Source organism: Malania oleifera, chromosome 7, assembly GCF_029873635.1.
Source record: "Malania oleifera isolate guangnan ecotype guangnan chromosome 7, ASM2987363v1, whole genome shotgun sequence".
Classification (NCBI taxonomy): domain Eukaryota; kingdom Viridiplantae; phylum Streptophyta; class Magnoliopsida; order Santalales; family Ximeniaceae; genus Malania; species Malania oleifera.
Window position 1 is genome coordinate 111,847,725 of NC_080423.1, and position 13,583 is coordinate 111,861,307.

The window sequence follows — 13,583 nt, forward strand, 5'->3', positions numbered from 1 at the left end:
CTTGTTCTCGTCAACGAGTGTTCTTCTCTGGATCGTAAACGAATCCCTTATACTCATCGACAAGTGTGCCTGGGCTGCGAGCAATTTTTTAAATTTTGAATTTGAATGTTGGGGTGGTTGGGTATTTAGAGAGAAACCTTCGAGAGGTTGTTATATATGTCATTATGGGCAAATATTGAGGGAGAGTGGTAATTTTGAGAAGTTTATTGTGTACTTTGAGATTTCCTTAGTGAAATTCTTGTGTCATTGCTCCCGTGGATGTAGGTTTTGCCGAACCACATGAATTTTGTTGTTGTTCTTGTGTGTTTATCATTTTTTGGTTGTGTTTCATTTACTTATTGTATTTATTCCGTTGTGCTTCGTATTTATCACATCCATATCACAACATTTTATTTATGGACAAATTTCAATATTATGCGCAGTTGATGTTATTGCCCCTCCTTGACTATTTAGGGATGTCGTTGACAAATAGCTATGATAGTGTCACTCTTGCATGGCTATATAGGGAGACATGCACAGTCTATCAATGAGAGATTTAGGAGATTGGTGGTACCATGTTCTTTTACATGTTTGGGCATGGGAGTAGATTTTGACCCTCACGCCACCTTGCATTGGCAAACGACACATTTTAGAAGACGTTAAGCCATTGTACTTGAATTTTTCCTCGATTTTTTTTAAAATATATATTAAATAATACATTTTTTGGAAAAATAATTCTCAGAATAACTCTAGCATAATCTCGCTACTTAGTTCGGCGAGATTTAAACAAATCTTGCTGAACCAAGTAGCGAGATTTGCCATGTGTCACGCTCAAGATAAACATAGGCAAATCTCGTTACTTGGTCCAACGAGATTTGCTTGCCACGTGTCTAGACCAGATTGGACTGCCATAAAAAAATTTCGCTGCACCAAGTGACGAGATTTATTGTGCATATGGGAAATACTTCTCAAAATAAGGTATTATTTAATATATATATATATATATATATATATATAATAATACCTTATTTAGCGGCTGCTCTTGTGTCACAAAAAATGCAATGACACGTGCATTTAACAAGGTTTTGAACACCACTTGTACCGGGTAGTATACATTTGTACATAAATTTTTAACAAATGATGCTGCGACCGCTTGTTTGGGGTAAGATACACTTGTACATAATTATATAAAAGGTGATGCTGCTGCCACATGTCCTTAAAAGCCAAAAAAAATTCTACTAAGACCCCATTTAAAACTCAAAAAATATTATGGAAAAAAAATAATAAAGGAATACTCACTTTTCAAGTTTAGTTATCAAAGAAAATAAGAAAAAAAAAAGTAAAAAATATACCAAATTCATAAACAAAAATTTAATTTTAAACATCACTAATATTTATCTTTTCTTTAATTTTTAGTCATGTGAAAACAAGCCTTCATTTTTTATAATATTTAATAGAGAAGAAAAATATAAAACATAAATTTCCTCTTTATAATATTTGGTAACATTATATTATATAAGTGCTAAAAATGCAAAAAAAAAAAATCAAATACCTCATTTCTTATGAATTATATGACTTCACATGTAGTCATAAAACAAATATCTAGGTGCCATGTCTTCCTAAACTTCTGATATGGCATGCGTAACAGCTTTTGTTCCATCTGTACGCATAAAATTCGACAATGGGATTTTGGAGCTCAAATTTTTGTTGAAAGGAATTTCCAAATCTCGAGTTTCATCATCAAACACATGGATTGATAGATTTCAAAAATCGCAGAGTTTAAATGAAACATCCCAAGAAATCCTTTATACAAGTGGGCTCTGAATTTAGTGCCTAAATAGAACTGACATTTCGTCTTTGGTTAAATCTTTTTTAAACTGGACATCCATGAAAGATGTTACTCAAGGCGTAGAGGTTACAAAAGCACCGCATGCTTTTAGCCAGAGTTGCTAGAGTTTTGTACCTGATTCCATTTAAAATTTTGTAACTGATTCCGTTTATGGCTCATTACCAATTCTTCGATCAAATTGGCAGTTGAAAAATGGCATCCCAACAAAAGGCTCTAGCCAAAGCTGTACCAGAACCTTGACATTTTAATACAGGCCAACTTGGCACATCTAGTTGGAGAAATGCTGGACCAATATTTCGCCATCAAGTATTATTTCATACACAGCGTAATGCCATCATTCTACACAACTTTAGCTCTCCCACACCCCCATACAAGGTGAGACAATCTCATTCCAAATGCGTTTCTCCAATTTCTCATGCCTTGAAGAATACACAATCAAAAACTGAACTCAGAGTTAAAGGCCTTTAAATCTCACCTGATATGATCTTCACACCATTCGAAATACTGCTACGAATCACTTAACCATGTGAACATTCACCTAGTATTCAAATCAAACTCCCCAACTTCTTGCCACTCATCTTGCATGCCTGTTTCTCCATTTTCAGTCTCCTCATCATTCAAGAAATCCTCAGACAGCTCTTTCTCATCCCTCTGTGCATTGCTTCCCCATCCATTGATCATCTCATCCGGGTTAACTCCATGATCCTGCTGTGCCATGTTATGACCAATTTGAACATCATTGCCTTGAGACCCAAGTGCACTCGCCCTTATAGGGGCTCGAGCCATCATCTCAGCATGAGCCTGTGACTCTGCTCGTGCTTGCTCTGCCTGAGCCATTGCAGCCATTCTCAACTTGGCCTCATGAGCTTCTCTACTGGCTTTTTCCCTTGATTCAATTTCAGCTCTCAGTTCCAGCATGGCTTTTTTCTCCTCTTGTAGGAGAGCCTGCTCAATCATCAACCTCTCCTCAGATCGGAATTCCCCTTGGGCTCGTTTGCGGGATATAATATTGAATGCTAGGGCTTGTTTCTCAAATGTGGCAGTGAACTCCGCAACTTTGGCAGCAATATTGTGGTCCCATTGCTGGGAGCGAGATGGCATGTTGCCAGTAGTGTCTGAATCAAGGATTCTATCATCTTCCTCAGCTTCATAGTCTGCTACAACATGGTAAGGCAGTAGCCTGCAAAAATAATAGGAAGAACAAATGATATGAGTGAATAAATAATGGTTAAAGAATTATAAAATATTCCCAAGATGTTATATTAAGTATAAAAGAGAACTCCCAGTTCAAAAAATCATTTATTCTAATTGAACGGTATTTACAAGAGATGCACTCAACCAACATGCCAAACTCCTATATCTAATCTAATCAATTTGTACACCTTCCACAAAAAGGCATTAAATGATAGAAAATGTTTAGTTTCCATTAGAATCCACTTTTCATTCTAATGACAAGCAGGAAAGGCTATTTATACCACAGTAAGACAAAATACTGGAAGGCTTAGAAACCTAGTTACTACTAGAAGCCATTTTTCATTCTAATGAGGACAGAATATTCTTATTGCTAGGGCAAACATCAAGCCAAACATATAACAATAAGAAGCCTAGAGTTCCATTATGTTGGGTTGGGTCAATTGTATGAATCCTTTTTTGTCAATTCACGCAATTAAGGGCATTTTCTTCAACTAACTTAAAGAGATACTAAATTCTTCTTCACTACCCCATCCCAAGTTACTTTAGGTCTTCCCCTCCTCTTATGATTCCATTTACAATGACTAGCTCGCCTACGTGTCCAAACCCTATCTTCTACAGATATTATGCCTAACTTCCTGCAAATGTCCATGCCTTAATTTATCATTTAGGTGGTGTTTGGTAATTGAGAAACAACTTCAGAAATTGGAATCAAAATAGTTGATTCTCATTCTTAACATTTGTTTTTCAGTAATCTCATTCCGATTCCCATTTTATGCATGAATGGGATTCCCCCTTTTGCCTACATTTCGTTTCTTGTCTCTTAATCTAGAATCAAATCCTCATTCATGTAAACACATTATTTATTATAATATGATAATTTATATCAATATAATATAATACATTACATAAATTTAAAAAATAATATTAATATTATGATATCTTTATTAATATTTAAAATATTATATATATTTTAATATAAATATTAAATCATCATTGTTAATATTTTTACCGTATATAATAACATTATAACATATAAAAATTCATAGAACAGCATTAAATGCTAAATATTATGATATAGTTGCAATATGATTATTGATTTATTATATTCTTATTTATAATCTTAAAAATAAAATAAAATAAAAATTAATAAAGATATCATAATATTAATACTATTTTTAAATTTATGTAATATATTATATTATTTTACTATAAATTAATATATAATAATAAAGTTTAATAATGACTATTACAGAAAAAAAAAATATAATACTATTTTATATTAAATATAAGCAAGCAAATATATATTATAATGTAATATTATATATAATATAATAAAATATATACTACATAAATATAAAAAAATAATACTAATATAATACTATATATAATATTACATAAAGATAAAAAATAATATTAACATTAAGACAACACTAAATATAAATATATAAAAATATTTTTAATATAAAACATTTTAATCATTATTATTCATAGTTATATTATATATAATAATACTATAACACATAAAAAGTAATAGAATAGTATTAAATTATAGAATACTGTGATATAATTCTGGTCTGATTATTTATTATATTATTATGTATAACCTAAAAAATAAAATAAAATATTAATTAATAATATCATTTGATAAAAATATACAATAGTAAATTTTAATAATGATCTAATATACAAATAAAGAATAAAATACTATAGTGTAATAAAATATAATGCTATGATGGTGGTTTTATTTTATTATTATTTTATATTAAATGATAAATTATGTTATAGTGTTTAATATATGAGATTTTTATTACATTTAATAAATTACATATTAAAATATAATCTTTAAAAAATATAATATTAATAATATAGTTAAATAATAATAATAATAAATATAATATGCAAAGTATAATTGAGTACATGATTATCAAAATGATTATATTGTAAAAAAATATTTATTATGTAGCTAAATAAAATAATATTATTAAATAATTATATAATTATAAAATTATTATTCCATATTTAATTAATTGAATAAATTTTTTATACTATAATGACATAATTGATATACTAGACTCATTTATAATTCCTATGTCTATATATACCAAACACAATCGATTCATTCCGTGCCGAACCAAACATAAGAGAGGAATTTGACAATCCATTTCTGATTCAAACCAAACACTACTTTACTGTTGATGATTTCTTGATCATCAAGTTTAATCTTGTCTTTATTATTCCTCCTTATATGGCTGAAATTACATTCCATATACTATCTTATTTCTCTACCTAGCCTAAAACCTCTAGACTTTAAAATTGTTCTCCAAAATTTTAACTTAGATTCTAACCCACTGTAACTTTTATCAATCAAAACAATATCATCTACAAACATCATACACCATAGGATCTCGTTTTGGGTATTCCTAGCAATTTATCAATTGCTAAAGCAAAAATATAGCGGCTTAAAGTAGAACCTTGATGTACACCTATTGAGATCGGAAAATTTTCTAGACTCTTGTATAGTTCTAACGCTAGTTGTTACTCTATCATACATATCTTTAATCACATATGTATGTCTACTACATACTCCCTTCTCTTCTAAAACCCACAATAAAACTTCCTTAGGTACTTTATCATAAGCTTTCTCTAAGTCAATAAAAATTGTATGCAAGTCTCTCTTCTCTTTTTTGAACTTATCATTTAATCTTCTTTGTAGGTAAATAGTTTCAGTTGTCAATCTACCATACATTTAGCCAAAAATTGATTCATTGAGACGCTCGTTTCTATTCTTATTTGTTGTTCAGTAACTCTTTCTCACAATTTCATTGTATGACTCATATAAGTTTAATTCCGTGACAGATATTACAATTTTGAATATCACCTCTGCTTTTGTAAATACGTATTAAAGTACTTATACTCCATTTTATCCCCATATCCATGGCTTCTATATACCCTCTCATAACATATACTATCCTTATCAATGTATCCATTCAAATAAGCTCATATGGATGTTTTTTTAAACCCTAGTATCCCTTGTACGATATTATCCATATCTTCCCAAAATTGTCTTTGAAGGTTTTCTGTTAATCCTAGTTGGGGAGCATACGTATTAATGACATTCATTATTTTTTGGCCTATAGTTACCTTGATTTTTATGATCGTATCCCCTATTCTTCTAATATCTATCACATTATCTTTAACGTCTTTGTCTACAATGATTCCCACCCCATTTTTATGTGTTTTTTTTTTTTTCAATGTACCAAAGTTTAAATCTTGATTTTTTTATTTCTCTAGCTTTCTTTTAATCATTGTATAAATTAGCTCCAAGTTTTTTCCTATTAAGTGTCCCTATGTTCCACGTTGCTAATCTAACCTTAGTTTCTTAAACTATATTCTTGACCACACACCCCCCCCCCAGGGTTTATAATGGCCTGACCTAGCCCACACTTGTCCATTTTTCGCTACACTTACGTGGTATAAGTGAAACACAACACTCATAGGAAACAGCTAAGTGAACATTGGATAAGGATTCATATCTAATAGATACAAATTTTATGTTAGCTTTCATCTGCCTAATGCAACCCTCCTTTATCCGGGCTTGGGATCGGCTGAGTGTAAAGGTAATAAGGCATTTAGTGTACATGGGCAGATTATAAGCATCTACCAAAAGAAGAATGATACAATTTAGCAAATAATTGCATAGTCTTGAAGTTTTTTTTTTTTTTTTTTAGATGTTTGATAAATTTTCCTGTCGGATTAGAAAAATATGCCTTCATTATTGCCCATTGTTTGGAAATGGGAACACTAGACATGATTCAATGGCTATGCAAATTAGACCAATAAACATTATTTTCCTATAAAAGAAATGCCTAATTTATCCTAAAATTATAGTCCTTGTAATTAGAGATGATAAGTGTTCAAGTTGTATTGGATTTCAACCTAAACAATGCATGTCATCAATTGAAAATCAATAAGTGATTGATGCGCTATTATAATATTTAAATAGTGAACCCATGAAAACCCAAATCCTAAATCTAAGTAATCTACTCTTCTCTAACCTATGTCAACTATAAAAATATCTATCACACACCCTATATCCAGTAGTGTGCTCCACACACACATCAAACAGAATAGGGCAATTGAAAGATCTCACCAGCCATTCAGTGGTGATGAATTGTGGTTACCTGCATCAGAGCTTTCGAAGATCTCAACGAAAAGGATTTGAGCTTTTGGACCCTATGCTAGATCTTGAAGGAGCAAATCTAAGGGAGAGCATGGCCCCATCATCCCATCAAAAAGAGATGAGCAGCCTAGGTAGACAACGAACCAGTGTCTTGTTACGAAGCTTGTCATAATAGATCTAAATTTCCAACTATCTAGGCTCGTCGATGGAAGATCTGGGCTTGACATGGATTGCAGATGATCTGACTAACACACTTATTCGACAAGGACTTATTCAACAACGGTCAAAGTTTTCGTTGAGAAAGACTTGAGACAAGAGACTTGATGTGAACCAGAATAAAAAGGCTATTATCTTTCAATCCAGGCCCACCCATACAAGGTTTCTTAACAATCCACTTCCAATTCTATTTGATAGTAGGCCCAAAAGAGAGTTTCTAGAGTCTAGGCCCATTAGCCTTGGTCCCATCATGGTGAGACCCAACCACTATAGAATTAAGGTGTTCAAAATTTAAATAAAAATCGAATCTTCCACAACTAGAAAAATCCCTCCTCTTTCCTTGAATATTTTGAAGCAACTGGAAACCTCCCTACTTCATTGCGAAGAAAATCTTAACAATTATGGAGTTTCACTTCACCGAGAAGAGATGATTCCTTTGCTAGAAATTACAAAGAACATTGCATAGGATCCTAGTGGATATTTCTTACTCCGACACTCCCTGCACTAGAATAGGATCCTAAATAGGCTTATTATATTATTTTTGTTGCACTTTGAAAAAGTGGAGCATTTGTGATCAAAGGAATAAAATTGTTTTTCAGGATGGAATATTTGACCCCTATTCTTAGTAATTCCCCTTGGAAAATCCAGAATACATCAATTGGTTTGTTATAAAGTGCTTGTGGGGATTCATTTCTTTCTCCTCCTTCATTGGGTGTTCATAATCATATGAAGAGGGAGGTTACCTTTGTGAGCTCACAGGTTGAATCTAAGTTCCATTTGTAACCCTTGTTTGATTCAATCTCAACCCTACCCACATTCATTCAAAGTCGGACACATTAAACACAGCTATAGGATAACATTCCCAAATGAGAACTAAAGGCAAAGAACCCTCCTCCATTTTCTAATTGGTTTTTTGTATTCTTTAAATGACACCAACCTCTACTCCTTTAGGAGTGCTTCTAGGTATCTTCATCCTCTAGAACTTCTTGCCCAATCAAACATCATCTCCCACACATAAAAGCCATGAACAGGCCTCTCAATTTATGAGCTTAAAAACTCATCCTCATCAACTAAACATTCTCTGTCCACCATAGATCTAGTAAAAGATCATTTTCTTTCTCACTTTTAACTCTCCATTTCATCTAAAAGCTCCTTTGAAAACCTCCTAATATGTAGATGTTTTCTCCAAGCCCTTGGTTTTTTCCAAAGCAGATTATATTGAAGTCATAGCCTGCTGAACTGGAATGGCATTTTGTATGCCATGTAAATTAGAATGTTCCATTGTATCATAAACATCTGCAATTTACTTGAAAATTGGCAACACCCCTGTTCCCCCTCCTTTATTTTTTTGAAACTCTAAAAACAGTCCCTTCTCAATTCCCAAATTTACTTCGGGCAAGAGAAAGAATCAGCATCTTCCATCCCAATCTCAATATTACCCAACCCACCTTGAGCAAAAATGACATGCCGTCAATACTTAAATTGCTCAACCCACCATTTGTAGGAAGACCGGACCCATCTGCATCTTTAAACCCTAGCTGAAAATTTCCCTTCAAGCCCATACTATTATTATTCAAATCAGACCCATCCTGCCTTCTCTAGGCCCATAAATTAAGAATATTCTTCTCGGGCAAGCCAAACTCCCTCCATTCATGTTTTGCAGCTCAAGACTTATTTCCATTCCACTTGGACCCAAAATATAAAGGCCCAAATATTCTCAAACTTAAATCCCAAATATCCTCCCTTATCAAGGATCTATCCTTTAAAGTCCTAACAACAACAAACCAAGCCTCAAGTCCTAGCATGTGGGGTCAGCTACATGAATCCTTTTCTACCAATTGACGCAATCATGAACAATTTCCTCCTACAAATTCAGATTATTAAATGCTTCATCACTATCTCATTCCAAGTTATTTTAGGTCTACCTCTACCCCTTCTACCGCCCCTCATAATACGTAGCTCACTCTTCCACATTGGCGCACTATTTGACCCACATTGCAGGTGCCCAAACCATCTAAGTCATCCCCCCTTATTTTCTACAAGAGCTACACCTAACTCATCACAAATACGTTCATTCCTTAATTTATTTTTTAACATTATACCATTCATCCATCTTTGCATTCTCATCTCAGCAACTTTAGCTTTTTGGATACGTTTCTTAGCCACCCAACATTCTTATCCATATAAGCATCGTTGGTCTTACAACCATCCTTTAAATTCTCCCCTACAATCTCGTCATTCCAATGCAACCACCATATTTGATACAGCCCTCATTGGAAGTCCTAATATTCTTCATTGGAACTGAGACAGCGTGTTGATGTAAGATAAACACTGAAAAAACAACCTTGATTTCTCACTGTTTCCAATTTTCCTTGAACCACAATCCCTACAAGAAAAATTTTAGCACTTGATTTCTTCTCAACTTCTCTTCCCCACATATTGAGATATCTGCCACAACTTTCCCAAAGCTCCTCCAACCTACCGCTTCACGTCCTTATGGTATTCCAATAGAGTTAATGGCACCTTTTCCCTTCAATTTTTCGAAGCACAAAAAACACTAGCTAGTTTTTTACAACAATTTCAGACAAACACCTCCTTCAATTCTTAAGAAGGTTACCCCTAAGCCCTTGTCTAATTGACAATGTCCAAAACAAAACTCATCTATTTGTTTATCAGCCATTAAGTTCCTGACCATCTAGAATCAAGCACAAAGTATGTCTCCCAACGAACTCCATTAGATAAACAAACCATCATTCAAAGAATCCAAATTGAAAACCTTTCTTTTAGCTTCAAAACAATTGTTAAGACCCATATCAAGACCAAGTAACTAGGTTCAAACTCTGTTGCCTCACTTTTAGCCTAAAGCAACACAAACTTTCCTCACCCTCAACTAACTCATTGGGCACATTACATTGCCAACCTATCCTCATTTCGACGAACTCTCTATTGTTGCAGAACTCTACTATATCTCTCCCTCTCTGCAACCTTTAGCTTCAAACCTAAAGAAAGACTGCCACGATGTTTTGTCACCATTTGTTAGAACAAAGAGAGTTGAATATGGGAAATATTATCTGATGAGACACTAGCCAATCCCTCATATAAAACTATAAAAGCTTCAACACAATCTTTTTTAGGCCCGAAAGTAACAAAAATGGAATTAATGCTCCTACCTGCAAGGCCACCAGTCCATTATGGAAAAATTTAACAAATGATTCTAGGAAGATCTCCCTTCAAATTCCCAACCATTCTAAAAAAAATAAAAAAAAAAGCCATTGTAAACCCATGTGACTCAAGCCTTCTCTTTATCCATTTCAAACACAACACCTCTAGTTGCTACCTTCTCAAAAGACTCTAGCGTTTTTCTATGGAAATAAAGCACTAGTCCAATCCCTTAATCATAGCCTACCTTCATCCTCCTCAAAGAACAGGCTCCTATAAATATCAGTTATCATACTTGTAGTACACTCAAGGTCCTAGTTAACACACCATTATCATCCACCAACTCCTTTACAAAATTCCTCCTTCCGCCACTTGCCACCCAATGGAAGACCCCCATATTATAATTTCCCTCCTTAACCAAATTCATTCAAGACTTTTTCCACCAACTAACCATTTTTTTCTCAAAAGCTGCTCAAACTCATTAGAAAATTGAACCCTTGTATAGCTAATTCTTTTGAGAAAGGTCTCTCCTCCGTCACCAACCTATAATACCATCAAATATCTTTCTTCACAGAACAAGCATCACTAAAAACCTCTAGATTCCAAATTTTGAATTTATTCTTTCATAAACTTTAGCTTCCTTATGAAATTGAAACTCTCTCAAATCCTAACCTTCCAAAAGACATCCACCGCACCACTCAATCACCAGAAGTCACGATGTGTCAATAACATATTTCCAAAATGAAACAGGGTAGGTCACCACTTCATACAATTAGATTTGAGCACTAGTGGGCAATAGTCAGAAATCATTGTAAGAAGCTCTTCTTAAGATAGGTCAGTTAAGGCGTCTCCCCAAACAGAAGTTAAAAATCAGTCAATCCTAGTAGCTATTGAATAGCATTTATAACCCTTTTGGTTTGGAGAGTACCCGAGAAAAATGCACTTAAGGGCTCTAGGGTCAAGTTTACCCCAGTGTTGACTATGAACATGAACAAAAGCCGAGCACCCGAATACTTTGAAGGGAATAGTGGAGATGAGTCAAGTATTGGGTAAGGATTGAAGTAGAGTTTAATAGGGAGTTTGGAATTTGAGAACGCGAGAGGGCATCCTGTTTATGAGGTAGGCTGTAGTGAAAATGGCTTCACCCCAAAAGTGCTTCGGTACATGTGTAGAGAACATAAGGGAGCGGGGCGACATCTAGTAGGTGCCGATTTTTTCTTTCGGCAATTCCATTTTGCTGAGGAGTGTCAACACAGGAACTTTGGTGTATTATACCTTGACTCAAGAGATAATCATCAAGAATGGATTTGAAATATTCTTTTGGCATTATCAGTTTTCACAATCGGTATTTTTGTTTGGAATGATGTTTAGATCATGGTATTAAAATTTTTGAAAATCTGACCTACCTCTGACTTTTTTTTCAAGAGGAATATCCAGGTAAGTCTATTGTGATCTTCTATAAAAGATATAAACCAACGAGATCCAGTAATATTCTTAATCCTAGATTGCCCCCACACATCACTATGAATCATTGAAAAGGGATGGGATGCTTTGTAGGGTCGGTTGGGATAAGAGTTGCGAACATGTCTTGAAAATGGACACATCACACACTGAAAATCATTTGGATTTTTATTACTGAATAATGAAGGAAAGAGTTTCTCGAGATACAAGGAAAGAGCTTCTCGAGATACATGAAATTTGGATGTCCTAACCTATAGTGCCACAACATAATTGCACTATCATTATTAGAACAAATGACAAAAAAAAAAATAACTTTGACTTCTAGACACTAAACAATCAGATTTGTGAGTTGTTCCTTGAGGAGGATCATTAACTTCGAGAAGATAGAGGCCCGAACACATCTTAGCACTGCCAATCGTCTTCCCCAAATCCAAGAGCTGAAATTCACACATATTTGGGAAAAATTTAGTAACACAATTGAGATCCCGAGTGAGTTTACTAATAGACAGTAAATTGCAATCCAAATTTGGCACTAATAGAATTGAGTTGAGTGTTAGGTTCTCTGAAATTTTAACAGAACTTGTACCAGCCACCTTTGAGAGCGAACCATTTGCTATCCTAACTGTTAAATTATCATAACAGGGACTATAAGTACAAAAAAAATTATATCTCCGGTCATATGGTCCAATACTCGTGAGTCTATAATCCATGGACCTAGATTCTCCTTTTTAACATTGAGAGCACTTAAAAAATTACCTATGTGCCAAAGAACTAGTACCAACCACAGTAGTAAGGGCTGCTGAAGATTGGCTCAACATTTTCTGCAATAATTCTAGTTGCTCCTTGCTGAAGAGACTGGGCTCGGGTGGTGTTGGTTTTTCATCTACTGAGACGAAATTTCCTCGTCCTTCTCTATCGTTGGCAAAGCAGGAAGGTTTCCAATCTGTGGGTTTATCGTGGATTTTCCAGCAAGTGTCCTTGGTGTGATCAAGACGTCAACAATGGTCACACCACAACCTCCCTTTTTCAGTCTACTGTCACTACTATTATATGGATTTCCTCGAACCGCAAAGGCTGAACTCTCCAGGTTTGTTGCAGAATCTTGAGGGCCCGTCATTATCTTCTTTCGACTCTCCTTTCGGTGAACTTCTGAAAACACTTCTCCAATGTTTGGCAGTGGTTTGGATCCTAGGATTCTTCCTCGTACTTCATCAAGATTTTTATTTAATCCAATCATAAATTTGTATATTCTTTTCTTCACAACAATTTGTTTATACTTGATTCCATCTTCGGGTTAGCTCCAATAATGCTCCTCGAATAAGTCCAGTTGTTGCCAGTAGCGGTTAAGGGTGTTGAAGTATTTGGCCACTATCAAAGCTTCTTGGCGTAAGTCATGGAGAACACTTTCCACCTCGAATAATTCAGATGTATTCTCATTGTTAGAATACGTTTCCTTGGTAGCTACCCAAATCTCATTTGCTGTTGTGTAGAGAAGAAAATTTTCTCCAATGTCATTTGTCATGGAATTAATGAGCCATGACATGA

The 13,583-nt window shown here is 34.2% G+C and overlaps 1 protein-coding gene across 1 annotated transcript in view; it reads right to left on the bottom strand.

Annotated features, from left to right (window-relative positions):
• Positions 1-2,100: 2,100 nt before the first annotated feature.
• The window catches only part of LOC131160361 (uncharacterized), a 47,334-nt gene continuing 35,851 nt past the window's right edge, over positions 2,101-13,583 (bottom strand). The window contains exon 2 of the mRNA XM_058115983.1: positions 2,101-3,008. Coding sequence (XP_057971966.1) covers positions 2,363-3,008 — 646 coding nt within the window. The 3' untranslated portion in view covers positions 2,101-2,362. The remainder of the gene's footprint in view (positions 3,009-13,583) is intronic.